At 31.8% G+C, this 21,344-nt stretch overlaps 2 protein-coding genes across 3 annotated transcripts in view; one reads left to right on the top strand and one right to left on the bottom strand.

The window, feature by feature from the left end:
- Positions 1-1,292: 1,292 nt before the first annotated feature.
- Positions 1,293-5,499, bottom strand: LOC119838820 (protein FAM8A1). Its single transcript, XM_038364942.1, has 4 exons — positions 5,072-5,499; positions 4,360-4,498; positions 4,044-4,170; positions 1,293-3,818 (listed from the first exon to the last, which is right to left on the bottom strand). The coding sequence occupies exons 1-4, from the start codon at positions 5,409-5,411 to the stop codon at positions 3,495-3,497; spliced, it is 930 nt and encodes a 309-aa protein (XP_038220870.1). The 5' UTR covers positions 5,412-5,499; the 3' UTR covers positions 1,293-3,494.
- Positions 5,500-5,808: 309 nt separating this feature from the next.
- The window catches only part of LOC119838793 (beta-arrestin-1), an 83,603-nt gene continuing 68,067 nt past the window's right edge, over positions 5,809-21,344 (top strand). Inside the window, exon 1 of one of the 2 annotated variants that reach the window (XM_038364908.1) lies at positions 5,809-6,134. The gene's annotated coding sequence lies outside the window, so the exon portion shown is untranslated. The remainder of the gene's footprint in view (positions 6,135-21,344) is intronic. The other variant, XM_038364910.1, reaches the window with a different exon arrangement.

Raw genomic sequence — 21,344 nt, 5'->3', positions numbered from 1 at the left:
GTTTCACAACAAAATCCTTAAAGGGGATGTTTTTGGTTTTTTTTTTAATAAAAAGGGATGTTTCAAAGGCTGACTATGAACGCAACCAAAATTTTCTGACAAGTTATATTATCACAGATATTTAAGAATAAATATGACACTTATGAATTTAATTATTTCTAATAAAATTAAACCGACTTCGAAACCTCCACTGGGCATTTACAAGTGTCCGATAAACTATTATAAGCGCTACCTACTCATCTATTTGCAGTCTGAGCCAGGTGTCAGCCGAGTCTAATAGGTAGCTGATAATGTTATTCCTTTTGGAAGTCGGTTAAAATGTAACTGTTTGTTAAGGTGGGACTGTGGGGTATTTGAACAGCCTACCACATATAAATACGAATTTTTGCCGTTATATAAAGATAACGATACTTTTCTTTCGCGTGTTCGACTCGAACTTACCCTTTTTTTTTATTTCACTGCCAGTTCAAACAGTATATACGTTTATGATCTATGGTTCAAACTTCGTTTTGGAATGAATGACAGCATATGGAGACCATATTTTGAATCTTGGTTCCATAGTTAAGAACCGAACGTATGGAGCTACTAAGTTGAACTAGCTGTGCCCCGCGGTTTCACCCGCGTAAGTCCCTATCCCGAAGAAATATCGGGATAAAAAGTTGCCTATATGTTATTCCAGTTGTCCAGTTGTCTACTCACCAAATTTCATAGCAATCGGTTCAGTAGTTTTTGCGTGAAAGAGCATCAAACACACACACATCCTTACAAACTTTCGCATTTATAATATTAGTAGGATTATAATATTAGTAAGATTATAATATTAGTAGGATTATAATATTAGTAGGATTATAATATTAGTAGAACTAGTAGGATTAGTAGGATGGACAAACAAATGTGATCACTCATCCAAAGTTGGTATAGAGACTGCAGACTTTGTTTTTTCGTAGCTATAGAATGCATAATTGAATTAACTGTCGCGTTTCATAAATATATTTTAGTGAAGTCCCGTGTCCCCTAGTGGGGTATGGGGCAGATGATGTTCATCTGTTTCACTGATCGATTTTCTTAACGGACAAGTAGGTGATCAGCCTTCTGTGTCCTGCCAGACCGAGACATTTTTTTTTTGTTCGTCCCCACCGGGAATTGAACCCAGGACCCCTCGGTTCTACGCTCACGCGTTAACCACTGTACCAAGGAGGATAAATATATTTTGCAGACTAATAATTAAGTTTTAAGAAGGGTGATGAAGGATTTAAATAAAACACTAGTATTTTTATAAGTAACTTTTATTAAATAAAATTATATTTACAAAATAAAAACTGAAATCTATATCACAATGTATACAACACATATTTTAACAATAAAATATTATAGTCACAATAAAGTTACATCAAGAAGTCCATTTATGAAAATAGATGACACTTTTTCGTTCCTATTATAATAGCAGGTAACATTTTACAATACATTTATAAACATTCCATGATATTTGCCATATAATTTGGCGGTTAATTGAAACTTGTAACTATTTTTTAAATTGTATTCTCAGTAAAATCAACGACAAATTGTACCACTGTTTCTATAATGGCACCAAATTAACGGCCACTTAAATTAAAAACATTATCTGTTTCGAAGGAGGCAAGTAGTTAAATAGGTTTTATATCTTTGGCTTTCAATACATAACATTACATTTATTGAAAAAGTATCTTAATACACTAATGTTTTAGATGATAATGCATTGACTACACTTATACTTGTCAATGCAAATGTTTAAACTCACAACACCGAGAAAACGCATGTTCAACAACATTACGAAACTACATTTTATTGTGTATTACCTATATTGTCTTCATACATAAATTCATTATTTATGGAAATTTAGGTATATTTATACTAATCAACTTAGAATATTGATGATGATGAACATACATTATCATATCACATTTGCACATTCGTACGAATACCTGTGCGAATAGCGAAGCGAATACCTTAGATGCGCATTTTTCCGCATTCGTTGCTCGCTCGTTACTCGCGATTTGAACGAATGTGTAAATGCTGTATCAAGACATAGTTATGAAGTAGTAATACATAAAGGTATTATCATTTTGCATAACGCGTAGCTTACTTATGATGTGTAAAAAAAGAAGAGTTGAGTAGTTGCACCATTCCAAATAACTGTAATTTGAGAAAGGCTGGGCCAATTTTTATATAATAACTGCGATCATGGAAATGCTGAAGGAACAGGTATTATTTAGTTATTTTTGTAAATATTTCTATTTCACAAAAAACCATTAGTTGAGGCATGATTCAATCAACTTAAATGTAATAAATAAATCCAAACATGAGCACTTCTTATAGATTAAAGTTGTCCATCATTATAAATAAGGAAAAAACAACAAAAGAAAAAAATGTATTATCCATCTCTTTCTTTTGTTTTGAATGATATGAGATGTTATTAGTTCAGTATATAGCATGTAAGTGTAAGTTTAACATTAAAAAATCGCATTCAAAAACTAACTCTCATGTTTAACTTAATTCACTATTTCGCCACATATTCATAAATTTTTAGCAATGAAAAAGAAAGAAAAGTTCCAAATAAAAATCTAAAAAAAAAAAACACAAACTTGAAAGGTTTCCATCAGTATTGCTAGAACAGTTTGGGGTTTATGCTTAATGCTAGCAGCCCCATGCTGCCGAATTATGGGCAATGTGCAAATTAAACAAATCAAATTTGGAAGTGTTAAGACAATATGAATATTGCATAGTTTGAAGAAATAAAAAAGAAACATTGCTAAACCAGCAGTCTTTTGTAGTAAGAGGAATGAGGGCATATCCATAACTCGGAAGAAATATTAGTAGATAAGCCTAATTTTTTTCCAGATAATCAAGGCAAAAAGCACTATGACAGATGTGTAATAACATCTTAAATTAAGGTGCATGCTGTATAAACTACGCACCAAATATAATCTATAATAGTTTACAAAAATACCATTCATTAGATTAAACAATTTCTACCTATTAGGTAAAAATGCGAAATGAGTTTCTATTTTGATGAGCCAACTATCCTATTCAACTAATAATATAAATGCGAAATTTTGTGAAGATTTTCTCAAGTGTTTTAATTTAGTACAGACAGAGAAGGCTTATTGGTAAAGAAAAAAAAATCTAGGGTCAGTTTTAAACATGAAATAACTTTGTAACAAAGAATTGACTTCTCGCAATATTCATAAGGACTGGATGATTAAAATCTACATAAAACTTTCTATTAAACATTCAGAGAATACTTTTTTTTTCTTACAACACTGAAAGGCTTTATATCCACTGACAAAATTTTTCTAATGATAGGCCTAGAAAAATCCATTAAAACGTTAAAAGCGCAGGAGTTCCTAAATTCGTATTGAAGTCTATAATTGGTACTCCTTTATATATCTACTTCCACATATAAGTTAATCCGTGTACTAATTTTAATGTTTGAGACAGACTGCAAACGAAATGGTTCAAGGTGCATGGCGTCTTGGCGGAAACATGTTTTCTTCGACCACAATAACGCCACATAGAAGATCGTAGCCAGTGCGATTGAACCGGAAGACAAACAGAATCACACAGAGAGGAAAGAGAAGGGAGATCAGGAAGTTCTTCAGGAGTGAGCGAGCTAGAGCCGTTGTAAAGGTGAGAGGTCGTCCTGGGTAGAGCAGTACGGTCTCCTTGGGTCTCCCTTCCACAGGGATCACGGCCGAAGCTGTTACAACCCGCAATCCGAGTAGAGCCTTGCCAGGCGTAGCTCCTCCCATACGTCCTACACTGCTGCTAAGGCAGAAAGCCTAGAAAGAAGTTTTATTTAGCATGTGATTTTATTGAATTCTGGTCTATAATGTATTGGTAATTATAACATGATAAGGCACTATTATTGTGATGACGAGACCAAAAACCTGAACTGTGTTTAGAAATAGAATTTTATATTGTGTTTACAATATTATTTCTTTATTGTGTTTCTTAAGAATTTGATATTTCCTTAAACAAAACATAATATGAAGTGGAATGCTTACTTCATAAATGCAGACTAGTATCCTGTAGATAATCTCCAAGAGTAGAATCTCTGATGTTAACTCCATTGCATATTTGTAATCATCGTAATTCTCACTGAATTTGTACAAGTCAAATTTATCCAGATCGCTAAAAGAAATTTAATTAGTATTATTTTAATAAAAATGCAATAATATAAATACACTTAGTTCAAATATCATTTTGCTGATATATTGAAATGTTCTATTAGTAAGAGAACTTTATTTTAAGTCATTTCACCGTCGCCATACTTTTATGCATTTCAAACAAAAATAGTTAGAATTTTGGCTATTGACTTACATGATATCAAACATGTCAACCGCAATAAATGTCACAATGAGTTTCAGAATGAAGAGCAACATGAAGTCAATGAATTCAGCAAAAAGGCGCTTATACAATTGCGGGATTACATATTCATATCCTCCATGTCTCTGGATCACTGAAAACATATTTTATAAAAACTTCTTGATAGATGATTTAAAGTGATAATATAGATAGTGTGGATGTCTATATAATATTATTGATCCCTCCTCATAATATAAATGTGAAAGTAACTAAGTAAGAAGCTTAAGCATGAAACAAAGATACACTGTGTCTTTGTTTCATACCTAAACTTCTGATCTGAATTTGAGACCTAACAAATGACATAAGTTCGTTTTTAACCCAGAACCCAACAGGCACAGGAATTATGCAGAGAAAGCTGTATATCTTATGGGCTAGTTTATTAAAAACTAGAAATTAAAAATGTATAATAGCACTATCACATTAGGTAAACGTAATTAAAATTGCTGTTAAAGAGGGCAAATGGTGGTATATGCATAGTAAATAAAAAATTTAAATAATATGATTTGATGAAAATGTTTATTTTATGAATCATTTTATCATTGCAGCAGAAATAAACACTGCTTCTTTCATTCAATATCTTCATTTTCAGAGGATTGCATCAGATTAAAAAAATATGTATGTATGTTTTTACATAATATGTAGGTTGGTGTGAAATTTTATCACTTACCTTCCGCAGGGCTTAGAGGAGGCGGAGGAACTTGACTTTCAGGAGCTGGTCGCGGAGGTACCGGCGGCACTTGAAATGGAAACTGTTGCCCTTGAAACTGATAATTATTGTTCAGCAAGGGAATATTTGTTTGATTATTTTGCATCCCCTGCAAGCTCATCATATAGTATGGGAAACATGATGATAAATTTTGATACATTTGCGCTTGCTGGATCCATAATCTCAAGGCTTGAAAATACGCTTCTCTTTCCGTTGTAGCCGGACGATCGCCTGTGGCGCCTGGATCGGCTTCTCTCTCCTCTGATGGCACATTACTATCGGGTCGCTCTGTTTCCGTCATTATTCACATAAAAATAATCAAAACAGCGTAATTTTTATAATTTGTTTACTCAATATTGAGTAGATACACGTCAGATTTATTTATTGATGATATGCCAAAATGACAATTATTTTTTTAGAGATAATTACAGATAATAGTATAGATGTACAGATCTTTTTTTCACTCAGTAGCACAGATTACTAAAGGGATGCCGAAAATATTTTAATAATTATTAAGTTAGGTAAGAGGTTAAAGCTTTTTTTTACAAAGCAAGACGACATTTTGATAGGGAACGAGAAACAATATGTCGGATAGTAGCAATATTCAACTACTCGCATTGACAGAAACATTTCAGTTACTGGTAACAATTTTTTAAATGTCAACTTCTGCCTGTGTCATCCGTCAACCGGATGCGTGCGCAATATTTTTATATCTATTCTTTTCGTCTATCTTGTCGAGTGCGGCGAGGACTTGTCTGAATGTTATAGTGCGATTGGAAAAGTATCCAAGTTGTTGATGAATTTGTTATCATTTGGAACAACCTCCTGATATTATGCCGTGTTACATAAAATAAAATAGTGCTGTGTTTATTTTTTTACGAAGCTCGCCATTATTGACAATCAGTTGTGAGTAGATCATAGTATTTACTATATTTTCATAAAGTGCTTCACAATGTGTTCAATGGATGACTACTAAAGTGAAATAAATAGAAGCGGTGATTATATTTCCTCAGGGGAGCTTGTAGTAAGTAACTTTTTCATGTATAATTTTCGATGTTTTTAAAACTCACCCGGTTGTGTTCATCGTAACTTTTAGTAATCAATTGTAATCATTTAACTTTTTTCCAGTTCCCATTCTTGTCCAGTAGTGAACCCATTAAGCCCGAGCAATCCTACTCACATCCTGCCTAAAAGTTTTATCCTGCACTTCCTTAAAATATTTTTTATGCTGATATAAATTGTAATGTTTTGTGAATAATAAACAAATTTAATACGTATATATTTATTACATTTGTACATATATAACAATGTATTTTCATAGCATATTGTATAATAAAACTTCTTGAACAATATCATCATGTTAGAAAATCCCATGTGAAGGTTAAAAATTCTGTATTTAGTAATGTAAGAATAAAAAAAGTGCATGCTTCTACTTAGTGTTTTGTTTTTGATTAATTCTTTTACAATTGTATTTTATTAAATGATAATTTATGTATTTTTATTTATAATGCTTTATTGTACAAACTTAGAAAGAAACATGAATACAATAAATAGAAAAAAAGACATTGTTTGTACAAGAGGTTGCCTTATTGCTTAACAGAAATCTCTGCCAGGCAACCTGGTAGGAAAGAAAATGTATGAAGATAATGATAATAATAGACAAATATAGTCTATCAGTGAATTGTTAAACAGAAAATCATATTGTCAATTTTTATGTAATAAAAAGAAATAGTTTAATAAATCAACTCTATATCTAAATGATGAAGCATGTAAAAAATTAAATAATAAATTAGTAATAACTGACAGTAACAGCTTAGTGATTAGTCCCTATAAAAAATATGAAGGATAAATAACATACATTTTAAATTACTTTAAACTGTTTTATATGATGCTTACACTATTTATAAAAACTGAAAAATAATTGTTTTTTTGTATTACAACAAATGACTAAATTTTAATGATTTTTGTCAGATTTATCTTTCAATTGCATTAGTTTGATTACTGCCAACAATTGAGAAAACACTTAAAAAAATACTGCATTTATATCTATACTTGAATGTTTAATAATTTTAGTTGTGACCGAACATTTATAAAACTAAGGTTCTTTATTTTTCTCTGAGAAAAATTAAAAATACTAAAGTTTGAAAGATGTTATTAAATAATGTTTATCATATTATTTATTAGAAATATATACACAAACAATATGTTCCACATGTAGTAAATTTTTTAAATCTATGGATAATAACACCACATGACAGGACGACTATCAAATAAAAAAGAATCATAAAATTCACCCTGTTAAAAGTTATCAGTTATAACAAAAAAGTAATAGTTGTATTGATGATCTCCTTATTTTAAATATAATTTAAACAGTATTTTATTAACACAAGCATCAAGGTCTCTGGAATGATCAATAAGGTTTCCATCCTTGGGTAAAACTTCTCCATTCAATAAAGTGTTACAAAATTATATAAACATTTCTCCCGTATTTTTTTATAGACTGGCAATTAACACATTTTAAAATAGTTGTGTTATACAATAAATAAATAGATTTTCAACAATGATTGAAAAACCAACCCTAAAAGCATATTATTAGTTGGTGCTAAGGAAAACCCACCAATCATTAATTGATTAATTGTTGCCAGCATAAATAAGAGAACTATTGTAGACGTGAAGCAGCCCTTAATTCCTAACCTATGATGTAAATTACTAACCAAATCTGCTGAAAGATCAACATAAGGAAGTTTTGATAAGTCCCCAAAGTATGATGAATAGTACAAAGCGTTGGCGCCGACTTTCCTAATTAATATTTACTGCGCGCTCGGTCTGCCCCGACTGCATAACGCGACAGTTACTCATCGATGCGAACCATTTGCTTTTTGACGGCTTTTAATAGTAACACATGTTTCAGTGTATGATTTTATGATAAGTAGTCGAAGTAGAATGAAGAGACGACATTATTGAATCCATTTAAATCTAGAGATATTTAATTGAATGAATTTAATGAAATTCTAATTTTTATATTTATTTAATCTTAAAAAAATTAATTTTGTATCATTTTTATTGGAATATTTCGACGTTATCGTCTCGGTAAACTTGTTCAATAACAGAGTAATATGAACGTTTGGTTCTTTAGTCCCATATAAGATGAGTTGGAAATGCAAAGAACAAATAAGGATCAAAGAATGAAAAAAAAAATTCGAAACAAGAAACGAATTTAGCTATATTACGATAGTTCATTATATAGAATGAATAATAGTATTCTGTATACTGTATAATATTTATAGACAGGCTGCCCATTCAGTCAAAACGCATGATGAATTGGACATAAAGCTAGACGTTTTCGCCCACATCAAACTATAAAATCGATTAATATTTTAGCCCAGTTGTAGGGTTGCCGCTTAACAATTTTCTTAATAGAAAAGTTGCCAATATATGTAAATAACGTATTTATTAAAATGTTTTACACTTGTAAATATCGTTAATTACGATACCTAGGTAGTACTCAGTTAAGGCACTTATAGTAAGATTTTAGGAATAAATAGTTTATAGCTATTTTACCATCTAAGGATCTATATGGCAACTGAATACGACCTTGAATTTTGCATGCTACGAAAAATAGCGTAGGCACGTGGTCAGGTACATAACTGTCGTGTTTGCGGTTTTCGTGTTATGAATATCAAATACTTAAATAGATAAGCAACGTGTTAAAGTAAATTACAATGTTATTCCATCCTAATTTTGCGACATTGAAATCAATATTTCGTGTTTAAAAATAGTTTTGTGTAATTGTTATATTTTATTGATCTTCTTACTTAACTATATCTTATATATAAAATTCTCGTGTCACAATGTTAGTCTCTATACTCCTCCGAAACGGCTTGACCGATTCCTCTGAAATTTGGTAAGCATATTGGGTAGGTCTGAGAATCGGCTAACATCTATTTTTCATACCACTAAACGATAAGAGTAAGGCAGAACAGCGTTTGCCGGGTGCAGCTAGTATTATATATAAATGTCATATTGTTAACAGTTCAAGAGAATAAGATTATTAGCATCCAGCATAGCATTAAAAAATTTAAAGCAAGGGTCTGGAAAGATAAGTATCGAATAACGCTGACTCATTGCCTGGTCAGTTATCAGATCAGAGGGTGACTCAATATTGTCGGAATGGATACTGTTACTAGTTAATCATTAGTTTTCTTAGTATTGTCCAAGAAGAATCGAGATTACCTTGGTTCTACAGCCTAATATAGACGGACAATGATTGATAAATGCAAATAAGTATGGTTTGAAACAAACTTTTATCGGAAATATAATATTTTCGGCCAAGCTGATTGTAGCAGGATAATCACTCCAAAGAGTTTTCAAACATTGAGTTTTTTGTATGATGTCTGATGAATTAGAATGGACGTTTTTGGGATTATTAGAGAAAGTTACAGAAATAAAATTTATTTTTAGCGTCCGTCCTCCGTTATATACATTTAAAGAACGAAGTGAATATTTCGTTCTAATAATACAATTTATCCGTTGCTATTAAAAGAACCTGAGTATATTGCATGTTTATTATGCTCACTACGCTTTCAAATTTGACGTAAGTACTTAAATATACCATGAGGTAACCAAAAGACCTCGTTTTTGTATTGAAAAAACTATAGGGAATATACATGTTGTTTGATTAATTAAAAAAAAATTAAGTTTGAACAATTTTTATTAATATTATCACATAAACCAGAGTTTCGTACATACATCTATCACCATATACCTATTAAATTTGTGAATTGTACTTGATGGTTTATGTAAATGGCGTTAGGCGCCAACATTAACACGGTGCATTACGTAATACATTGAGTATCTTGTTGCATACGTCTGCTGAACGATAATTTATAATGATTAGGTGTTAAGTAATATAACACGGTAGTCGGTACGTACTGGTAGTATGGTTATATATTACTAGATTTTTGCTGACTGCATTGCGATTTTAGGAATTTAGGTATTAATTTGAAATTGGAATACTTAGATGGAAAGTACCAGTTTCTATACGATTAGAATACTGAAATCACTAATCAGTATTTTTTTATCGAAGTTCAACAATGCAACAAATGCTTTTAGTGGGAAGGCCTATATTAAGAAGATTGGAATTTGAATGTTAGGCGATTGGAGCAGCGTAATTATCATAAAATCAAAAATAAGAAAAATTTTTAAATACCAATTGAAGTAATTTCATAATTTTGTATTCACGTAAAATTGACTTAAAGTTGGAAATATGTTTTAAGTGTGTTAGATAAAATAAAATGGCTATATTAATAAATTGGCATTTTAATAACCTACCTATAATAAAAACATAATACTATCATTAATTATTTTTCGAAGTATCGTTTTTTTAACTTCCAGAGTCAATGTGCTGTGACATTGGAATGACTTTACAATACCCTTCATACGTTATAAAATTTTCCGCGCCTGCAATTGTGACCCATTATTACCCAAACACTAACTAAGAAAAATTTGGCCAAGAGCGATATTGGGCTCATACATATTATTTTTCATTACATACAGTTTCTTTAAATGTAGTTTCTGCAGTACCTTCACTGCGAACCTTTTTATATATATAAATAAATAAGAATACCAAAACGTGAATGAAGTAATTTCCGAGTCAGAGATTTAAGTGTCAATATGTATTGGGTACTATTGCACAAGTTAAGAAGCTATTTAAAGTTCGGGTCAGTATAGTATGTATAGTATAAGTCTCTTAACGAATTTCGATCATTCTAGACCCTTCAAGAACGCCGAGAAGAAATCGACTAAAGAAAAACATAAAAATATGAACAACTAGAGCTGTATGATGTATACAAAACCATCTGGTCCCTTATTCCTGCCAACTTTTCTGCAATAAATAACGTGTATATGTTTATCTTGAATTCTTTAAATACATTATTGATTTATGAATGGCCATAAAACGTTTAGGATATAAATGTCTGGGTGGAATTTTGAAAGGGACGAGCTAGCACATTCTCAACTGATAGTGGATGCATAAAAAATACTATTCATGAGATTATGTAAGCGTTTTTATGAATGAATAGCGTTCTGCGTTTGATTCAAAATATTATTACGATCTCCCATCTGTGTAAATTAATGAATTCAAGATAAATATTTTCCATTATTCATGCCAATTAATAATGGAAATTAATATGTAAAAAAGGGAGAATGTTCGCAAGCAGAAATGTTGGTTTAGTTAGAGGATCAAATGAATGCTAATAGAATTCTGAGAATAAAATAAACACGACAACTTTTGAGCGTAAATGGATTGAAATAACGACTAACGTTTTTAAAATATTGATTTGTAACATTTTCTATAAACTTTATTGGCTTAAAGAAATTGTTATCGGTATATTAAAACAAATTATCTTAGTGACTGTTGAGATATAAATTTAAATGGTGAGTAAACTGTTGGCTTAAGCGTAGACTTTGCAGTGGATAAGCTAGTTTTTTTTCCTTTCATAAAAAATTACTTTGAGAACATTGTTTGAAAGAGACCGTCTTACTAAGTACTAACTTACTACGTCTTTAGTTCTGTTTAGGTTACCAGTGAGACCAAAACAAAGGAAATATAGTATAAAAGGTCGTGCTCACGATCCATAAAGGAACAGACTAGAAACTCAATATGTTTACAGCTATGTTAGTCCATTAGACTCGGGGAATGATAAAGGCGTACCTGTTTCTGAGGGGGCTTTGACAGATAAACGAATAGATGTACAAGTAGAGCATTAGGATGCTTAAGTTTGTTTACATTATGCGTTATAAGTGCAATTTGTTGCTTTTTATACATTCTTATTTATTATGCAGTTATAAAGAATTCTTCAACGGAAATTATATTTTGAAGCTCGCAAATAGAATCTAGTATTAGTTTGTATTAACACGTGAAATGAGTTTATGATTTCTGGAAATGTATTCGAAGTTTCTCCGTAAGCTTTATCCCAATCATAGCAGTTTTGTTTCTTAGAATCTTTTATATTAGTTAAAGACATTGGAGTCAGGATAAAACATTGTTTTGTTTCACGTGACTACGGTCCCTGTAAATTTTATAAACGTCGAGTTACATAAAATAATAAGTATATGCTTCGCTTATTTAATTTTGTCTATCATTTACATGAAATATGAAAAAACTTAACAAAAATATATACCTATTTGATGGTTTTAACTGATATTCATATCAACTGATAGTAGAAAAAAATATGTGTATGAATGTTGGAGACGTGCACGCTTTGGCCTGAATTGGGCCAGCTCGAACCCGGAGAGTACCAAGTAGCATATATCCACAGAAGACCGTCGTGAAATTGTAGAAGGCCACTGTGTTTTGAACGGCTAGTGGGGGAGCCGGTAGCCCGCTTACCTTTCGTCACTCTTCCGAGTCCATTCCATCTTTCCAGTCGTCAATCCTATCCTTTTATCCTTGCGAATGTTCACAGACGGTGGTGATCTCAGTTGCCCGCTGTGATACAAAAAAATGGTTTAGTATGAACCTCGACTTTCTAAATGAAACCCACAATGATCAAAGGGACCTCTGCCAACCTCTGCCAAGCTTATTACCGCATTTATGCCCTTATACTTATAAATTATACTAGATGCTCGTCCGGGCTCCGCACGTATATTAAGATTCCAGTTTTATCCCAAGGAAGCATTTTATCGGGATAAAACGTCTCAATCACTCAAGTCAGCTCATACCCTGTCTGTATACCAAATTTCATCTAAATCCGTTTAGTAATTTCAGCGTGATTGACGGACAAACATCCAAACAAACAAACTTTCATATTTATAATATTAGTGTGATAGTGTGATTATGTCGATTTTTTTTATAAATATATATATTACTTTATGAAATTTTGATGTTTCATAGCATATATTTACGCGATATTCGTAATAGAATTGTATTGAAAAAGGGGTATTGTGTATGTGTCCATCGATTACAAAACCATTGAGCATAGGTTGTTACTAGGAGCGTGTAGGAAGTGGGGTGGAGCAAACATCATATCAGTTACGGTCTATCGAGAATGCGTAAGTGACTGCTTCCTCTCCACTTGGCAACACGCCTCTATTGCCTATGACTGAGATTTCGATATATTGCTCGTTGTAGTGATAAGTGTAAAGTAGTGGTTCGCAATTGTATTATTTTTCGTAGAGGCGGCATTTTAAAAAATATATATATATTTTTCAATAAAAATGTTTCATAATTCGTTAAAAGTAAATATAACTTAACATAACGTCTCCGCATGATTAATTCGATAAGGTAAAAGTTTTATGTAGTTAATTATTCAAGTTAGCGCCGTTTACTGGCGTTGATTGATGTGCTTTCAAAAATAATTCTAAATAGTACATTCGTTAAAGTTTTCCCATAAAAATTGAGACCGCAATTAATGCCATATAAAAACGGATTAAAAGAAATAGCTTTACCTTCAATTAGTCGCGGTATGTATACTATAAATATAATGGGGAGTGCGTGGAATGTGCCTCGGACCAAAAGCAGATAAGCGCTGGCGTTCACACGGTGACGTCAACACGCATGTGCGAGCCAGAGGAATTCCGCTTAGCACGCTAAGGGAACGTGCACAGATTATGCAAATTAAAACGAGTGTACGTGAAAAAAAAAACGAAAATGATGCGTAGAACAATGCAAACTTATTCAAAAGTTAATGCCAGTTATAAAAACCGCTTTGCCCAATCCCAATTAAAACGAAATTGCTATGACGTCATCAAGCTAAAATCCATCTAGACGCAACCTCGAAAAACATACACTCGTACACAATACGAATCCATAAAATGTTTTTGTAATAATTCAACTTTAATTTTTAATAAAATAATTCAAAACTCAAGTACATTCTTATGTACAAAATAAAGAATTTTCCAGAATAATCTTTTTTCTTGACATAGCGCTGTTAAAGACGGCTTCATTAGTGTGAAATAAAATAGTTTTATTAGTGTGAAATAAAATAGTTTTATTACAGTGCAAAACATTTAGTTTCACACAGCACCTACAAGATAATGTCAATGTTTTTTGCTTGCACACCCAGTGTTTTACCATAATTTATGCATAATTTCAGAGATTTAAAAGCGACTTTCTCAGTTTTTATTTTAACGTGATTGTCTAAACTCATATATATAATTAATCAACTCTGAAATAGTATGTTCAGATGCTTATTGCCAGTATTTAAAAATAGAACGTTCTTTGTACTTCAAAATGGCCGTGCCTAATTCTTAATTTCAAGAGTTTCTACTAAAATGGTCTAAGCTCGGAAAATTCAGTACTATCTTGCCAATGCTCGTATTTCCATAAACCATACACCTATATGTGCAATGTAATGCGAAAATAACGATGAACGAAGATATTTAATATTTGCTTTTCGCCGATATTCTTATTGGAATTAAATTCTTTAAAGCGGTAAAATGTCTATCTCATTTTCTAGTCTCATAACTATCGTCATATACAAACATCGTATCATAAAATCTATCCGTTGCAACGAAGAAATACTAACAAAAAATACACTTTCACATTTATAATATTATAGTAAGGATGTATCATAGAAACACGTGGAAGGAACACTGTGATTAACGTAATAGGAGACGACCCACTGCGTAATGCGTATTAATTTCTAGATTAGCATATGTAACGATTGAATCGTGTCGTATACACGATACGATCGTGTGAACTCGGGTTTATTTCAAACATATCAATATTGGGTGATTTCCAAGAATCCATGTTAGACCCCTTTGACGGAAAGAGTAATCAAATTAAGCATTTGTTAGTGACATTTGAGTTGGAATTTATTTATTACATATGAATATATGTATATGGAACATGAAATTTGAGTGTAATATATGGATACAGTAAACTAGCGGTCCACCCCGGCTTCGCCCACGCCTTTATAATATTAGTATAGATTTAATTACCAACAATAAAGAGTACTTGGTTATGTGGAATACTATCGCTTGTCCGTCAGTTTGTGTATGTAGGCAGCATTGTTAACGTTGTTAACAATACATCTTAACAAGCTTATTTGGCATAAAAACCTTAAATCCTAAGTTTCATCACATTTCTTTTACTATAAAAATATTAAAACTGGCATGTTTTTTAAGTAATTCAAGTTATTTAAAGCAATGTAAAACTTCATTACCAACGAATAGGAATGTGTGTGTATCTTGTTTGGTCTTACTTCTGCTTACCTACTAGCTGTTGCCCGCGGCTTCGTTCACTTGGTACAAGGAAAGTAACATTTGCCGTTTAATAAATTGTTTAAAATAGTCTATGTCACTCTCTAGCCTCTTAATTTTCTCCAGAAACAAATCATATCATTAAACAGCTCCGTTGCGACGTGAAAGAAGGACAAACGAACACATCCCTACATAGTATGAAACAAAGTCGTTTTCTCTGTCCCTGTATACGTCCCTATGTCCATATATGCTTAAATCTTTTAAAGTACTCCATTTATTTTTTATTTATACACGGATTTGATGCGTTTTTTTAATAGATGAAATAACTCAAGAGAAAGGTTTATATGTATAATAACTACTGCGAATTTAACGCGTGCGAAGCCGTGGGCAAAATCTAGTTTATAATATTGATAAGGATTGCGTGTGCATATTATAAATAACATACGTACGTAATAATGCAGTGTGTGTAGATGGATTTGATTTTGCATTGTTGGTCTTTTATAGCTGCAGTTTCATTATGCAGCACATTGTTTTGCTTAAAGCGTGTCCTTAGACTCTACATTGTATCTACAGGTTGATTGTTGAAATACTTGCGTTATGTTCCGCTCTGGCCTATTGTTACACATTATATGTATGTTGTATGCTCTTTATTATCATCATCAAAGTAAATTGTTAACATTAAATGCTTACAAATTCAAAATAATTCCATTTATATTCGAAAATCGAAATTGTGAAAGCGATCGTCGAAAATGGCAATTCACATTCGGAATTTGAGAACAAATTTAAAAAAAGAACATCTTAAAAGTGCAACTGCCATTTCAGAAACCATAACATCATATTAAAGCAATAACACAAGACATGTAATAGATAGTAGTAGTCAATTATTAAAATGCTTTTATTAGCTTTGCCTTTATATCTATTTGTATACAACCTTTTGATTGGATTTTGACACACTTTAAAGGCAAGATTTAATTCATTTTTTTTTATTGTTATCACGGATCGGATACAATATGATGCAATAATTTTATAAGTAACTAGCTGCACCCGGCAAACGCTGTTCTGCCCTACTCTTATCGTTTAGTGGTATGAAAAATAGATGTTAGCCGATTCTCAGACCTACCCAATATGCTTACCAAATTTCAGAGGAATCGGTCAAGCCGTTTCGGAGGAGTTCTATACTCCTAAAATTGTGACACGAGAATTTTATATATAAGATTAATTCATCTTATTATCTTGATTAGTTTCGTCAGGATTAAATAATTTCCTTACGTTACTATAGGCTGTTACAGAGCAAGCGAGGCAATTTATCATTGAAGTGTGTTAGTTTTTAACAAATTTTATTTAATTACGTGTACCAGCGGTGGGAACCATTGTGTATTAACAAATAGTTAATACACAATATATACATAGTGGTTAATTATTGTAGTGTTTAAGCAACATTATGTTGTTGATTAAGTTCAGTACGTAGATATCCATGCCGTCATAAATTCCAAATCATTAATTATCAAAAAGTGGTCTAATTATGGCTAATTAAAAAGATGTTTGCATTTTCAAATATCGATATAATATCACTATATGAGAGCCGCGGTTCCTCCGACGTTATGCCTGATGTTATATAGCCGGTAGCTTTCCTCGATGAATTCAACCCAAAAACATCAATTTGGAACAATACAGTTTTAGAGATTAGCGCTGTCAAACAAAAAACCGGAGGCCCATATCCTTTTCCTTCCCCTTTCCAGTCCTTTCCTTTATTCCTCTCGCCAATTCTTTCTTAATCCCTTCCCAATTTAAAGTCGGCAATCCATTTGTAGAGGCGAAAGGTCTGTAATCGACTTTACGCCTCTACAAATGTTCATGGGCGGTGGTTTTCTATTTTTGAACTGTTTTTCTTCAGCTAACTTTTAAACTATTTTACTTGCAAAAATTTAAAGAAATTTTTTTATCAAAAATAAGACTTGACTTAAAGGTCTCGTAACCAAGCCATGAAATCTTAAAAAAAAAACTTGCTGTCATAAGTACTAACTAACAGTACATACCGGACTCAGAGAAGCATCCTCGTATTCTATCTAATTGTAATAAAAGCCAAAATTCTAATTACCCTCGCCAGACGCCATCACCTTTGTTTACGGAAAGTGTCTGCCAGTTAATGTGTCTATTTCTATTTACCAATCGAATTGCTATAAATCTGCTATACTAAACTTTGAGTGAAGACGGACTGTTTATCTTTGTTACATATCTTAGGCGTTGGATGCACGGGCGTCTGTACGCTTGATATGTCTGTTTAAACTATTTGAACAATGGTTCCTTAAGTTGTATACCCTATGACCTATCTAATACCCCTTGCCAACTTGAAACCCACCTCTAAGGAATTGAATCCTTACCAATGTGAATAAGGACTCATATTTATACGTTGATTAAATACAATTTTCTATAATTGAATTAAATACTACATCAAGGATGACAATGTTTTCTTTACAATACCAGGTCTGTTTTCATATTAAGTTCATCTCATTCCTTTTAATCGTATTGCGTATGTCCAATTTGTCCAAGCACTCGTGGTGACTATAAATCAACGGCAGAACTCAATCACGATAGTACTGACACCTCCAAAAACCTTGATTATGCATTTTGATCTGATGAACTTTAATGTATCAGGCACTTAAACTAGTTTTAAGAAAAATTTTCAAATAAGGGTTTGCTTTTAATAAGGCCTTACGATTACCTGAACCTAAATCATTTAATCGTGCCAATAGATATGAAGCAGTTAACCACTTCGTATGTAAGGTACCCTATTTTCGCATTTCGGATACAACTTGGCAATTATAAATTCGGTTTGACGTCAGGGAAGATTTGAAATGCTGAACACTGCGCAGAACCATCGGATGTCCGCCATTTTGAATCTGATTGTACCAGATTGTGCGTTATGGTAAACTGTTCCAGTGGAGGCGCCTTACAAAGAGGTCGAGGTTTCAATGTTTATAAGCTGTTTGTTTGTGACGTCATATTTAAGAGGTTATGAGGATAAAGTTCTTATGGCCTCCAAAATTCGAAATTTAAAATAGTTGTAGTTTTGTCTGGTTTATCTACACTAATATTAAAGAGGAAACTTTTGTATTTTTGTATGTTTGTTACGTTTCATTGTCGATTTCTAGGAAAAGAAATTTTTACGATATGATGATTTAGTATTAATTTACCTTGTTGTGTTTACTTGTGTTTTAATAGATTAATAAAAATGCAAAAAAAAAAAAAACTGATGACGTATGATTATGCCGTTTGCATTATGTAAAGATTATAATTGAAAAACTTAATTTTGGAACGAAATGTAATTAGTTTGTTATATAAAAAGATGACTAGTTTAGTTATCCGGACAGAAGTCCAAGGAGGAATCTAGGTCCAGATAGGAATTTGGACCTAGATTATATTAGATAATGTGGATAAGCGGTTTTAAAGTGAATAATAGTATACACAGAAGAAATACTGTATATGGATATAAAATTATGTATATAACATTAATTTTTATACCTTCAAATAATGCAATAGACTTCCCCATTTTTTCTCATGTTAATTTTATTCAATTTTTGCTCTCTTGGCAAATAGGCTTTTCCTATAAGATTCTGTCATGCTTCATCAATCTATATTTCGAAATTCATTTGATAACAGTGGATCGGGCGTGAAAGGTAAGAAACAGAAATACTTACTGAGTCGCTTTTTTCATGTATAAAATTCGAATAGATATTGTCTTGAAGATACTGTGTAGGTATGATATGAATTTATGTGTTTCAATAGAACAAAGTCATGTATTGTATTTTATGGTCCTAAAAAGACTAAAACAAGCGTAATCATATGTGTCTGAAGGCGTTAAAAAATTTAACATTAATGCAGAAACTTTGATAGCTTTTTACTCGCTGCAACGAACATAGCCATGGAAAATGTTTTAGCATAGTATTACAACAGACCAACCTTGGATATTTGTCCGTATTAAATCTGAAGTTGTAGAAAGCAAACAATTGATTCTTCATCTCCAGATCAGATTATAGAACATAAGTTTTATTGAGGATGTCTACCATATTTATGTTGGCTTGTATGCCCCGACACCGGCGGAAAAGAGGAGATCTACTTTTTTGTTCGGAACAACTTTTAATTTTAACGCTATCGTTACAGGCGTGTTAATGTCCTGTTATAGGGTGTCGTGTTACATGAAATTCAATGTGGCGGGTTTAGAATGCAAATTCTTCGTAGCTGGGTATTTTATCCTGTGTTAACCTAATTAATTTTATTAATTAGCAGATATCGCATTAAAAGCATTAATTAGGCATTATTTAAAATTTTCTCTACTCACACCGCTGAATATCCTGCTATCCTTGTTTTATAATTGCTGTCTACTTCACTTATTTAAATAACTAAGATATAATCAATAAGACAAACTAAATGTGTTATTTTATATTTCTATTACATATCGTACATCATGACAATCTCAAAGACGCTAGTAATTATGCAAACAACTGCACCAAATTGAATAAATATGTTTACCTTTTTTAACAGAACAGAGAAGCCGAGGTGCGGTGATATGCAAAAAAATCCATCAACGAACCGAAGAATTCAAATTATTTTCTTTTAAATTTATAAAAAGACTCGGTAATAATCAACTATTTCCAGAAAAAATCGGCGATTTAATCTCATGGAATCTTCAGCAAATAAAAAGAACGTAAAAACAAATTGATGACATAGATTTGCTCCCGGAGACTCAGATGGCCGTATTGGAGAGCCTTTTTCTAAATACCCACTCATTTATACAATAAATTATAACACTTGTTCTCGCTACTCTTTTGTTTACCTTTTTTCACTCAAAAAGTATGTTTTTTTACACGATCTCGTCATATTGGGTTTTAACATTGAACTACTACGATTCAAAACTCAAGCTCAAACTCAAATATTTATTCAATAAGACTTCTTATTTCGCACTTTCGAATCGTCATTTCGATCGTTTGTCTGAACCGTCTTGTTGTAGTCATAAAATATTTAACTGTTATTCAAATGTCTTTTACTTCTTGTTTTAAAAATAGTCAGTGTGGAAATTGGTCATGGATTAGGCGTAATTGAATAAATCTATTGAAATATTTTCATTATTAACTATCTTTATACGCGAAGAGACGGATAGAAAAACCGATAGAGTGACTTTTATATCTTGAGTCTAGTTAAGTTTAAATCGTATTTTAAAGTCGCCAAGTCTAATTATCGTTAAGCTATTCATAACCTAAACACGCTTAACTGGAAAACCTTTTAAATATAAATGCAAGACATATCGGTGAATTAATATTCTTGTTGGGCCCGGGTCGAGTAGTTTTATGTAGCTAGTTAGCAAATCGATTTATATTTGCATGTTAATTATTGCAGTGTATAAATTTATTTTTATTGTTCAAATATAGTATACACATAGAGAGTATTAAATGACCAGCTGCGTGAGGAAGTTTCAATAGCAAGTATTTATATAGCACAAGTTTTATTGTGATGTATAAGCTATATTATTGTAGTTTCATTAAAATCCATTCAGTAATGTTTACGTGAAAGAGTAACAAACATCCATCCATCCACACTTACAAAATTTCGCCTATATAATGTTAGTAGGATTATGTAGGCAAAGGGTGACGTTTCTTTGTCGCAAGCGTAAGCAAGTTTTAGATGTACGTGTTCAATAGATATCTTAGATCAATGAAAATAATAACAGAATGTTTTCCAATATTTCATATAACCCTTCATAGATAAAGAAAGAAAGCTTAACATCTGAAGAAATATATTTCGTCGCAAAAAATTGAACCTTCGTATTAAATATATGTATTTCTTTCTCTCTTTCTTTTAACATAACATTTTATTATATTATACATCTTTTAACATAACAAAATATTTTATTACTAAAAATATTAAAAAGGTTCATGATATATTACCTGGATTTACATAGTTACACCAAGTTAAGAGGGTTAAGGGTTTCACACTTCATAAAAAGGCCGCACCTTCATAAAAAGAAAGAATAAAA

This window comes from Zerene cesonia, unplaced genomic scaffold (genome assembly GCF_012273895.1).
Source record: "Zerene cesonia ecotype Mississippi unplaced genomic scaffold, Zerene_cesonia_1.1 Zces_u005, whole genome shotgun sequence".
NCBI lineage: Eukaryota > Metazoa > Arthropoda > Insecta > Lepidoptera > Pieridae > Zerene > Zerene cesonia.
The sequence above is the reverse complement of the archived record's forward strand: the minus strand, read 5'-3'. Positions and strand labels throughout refer to the sequence as shown.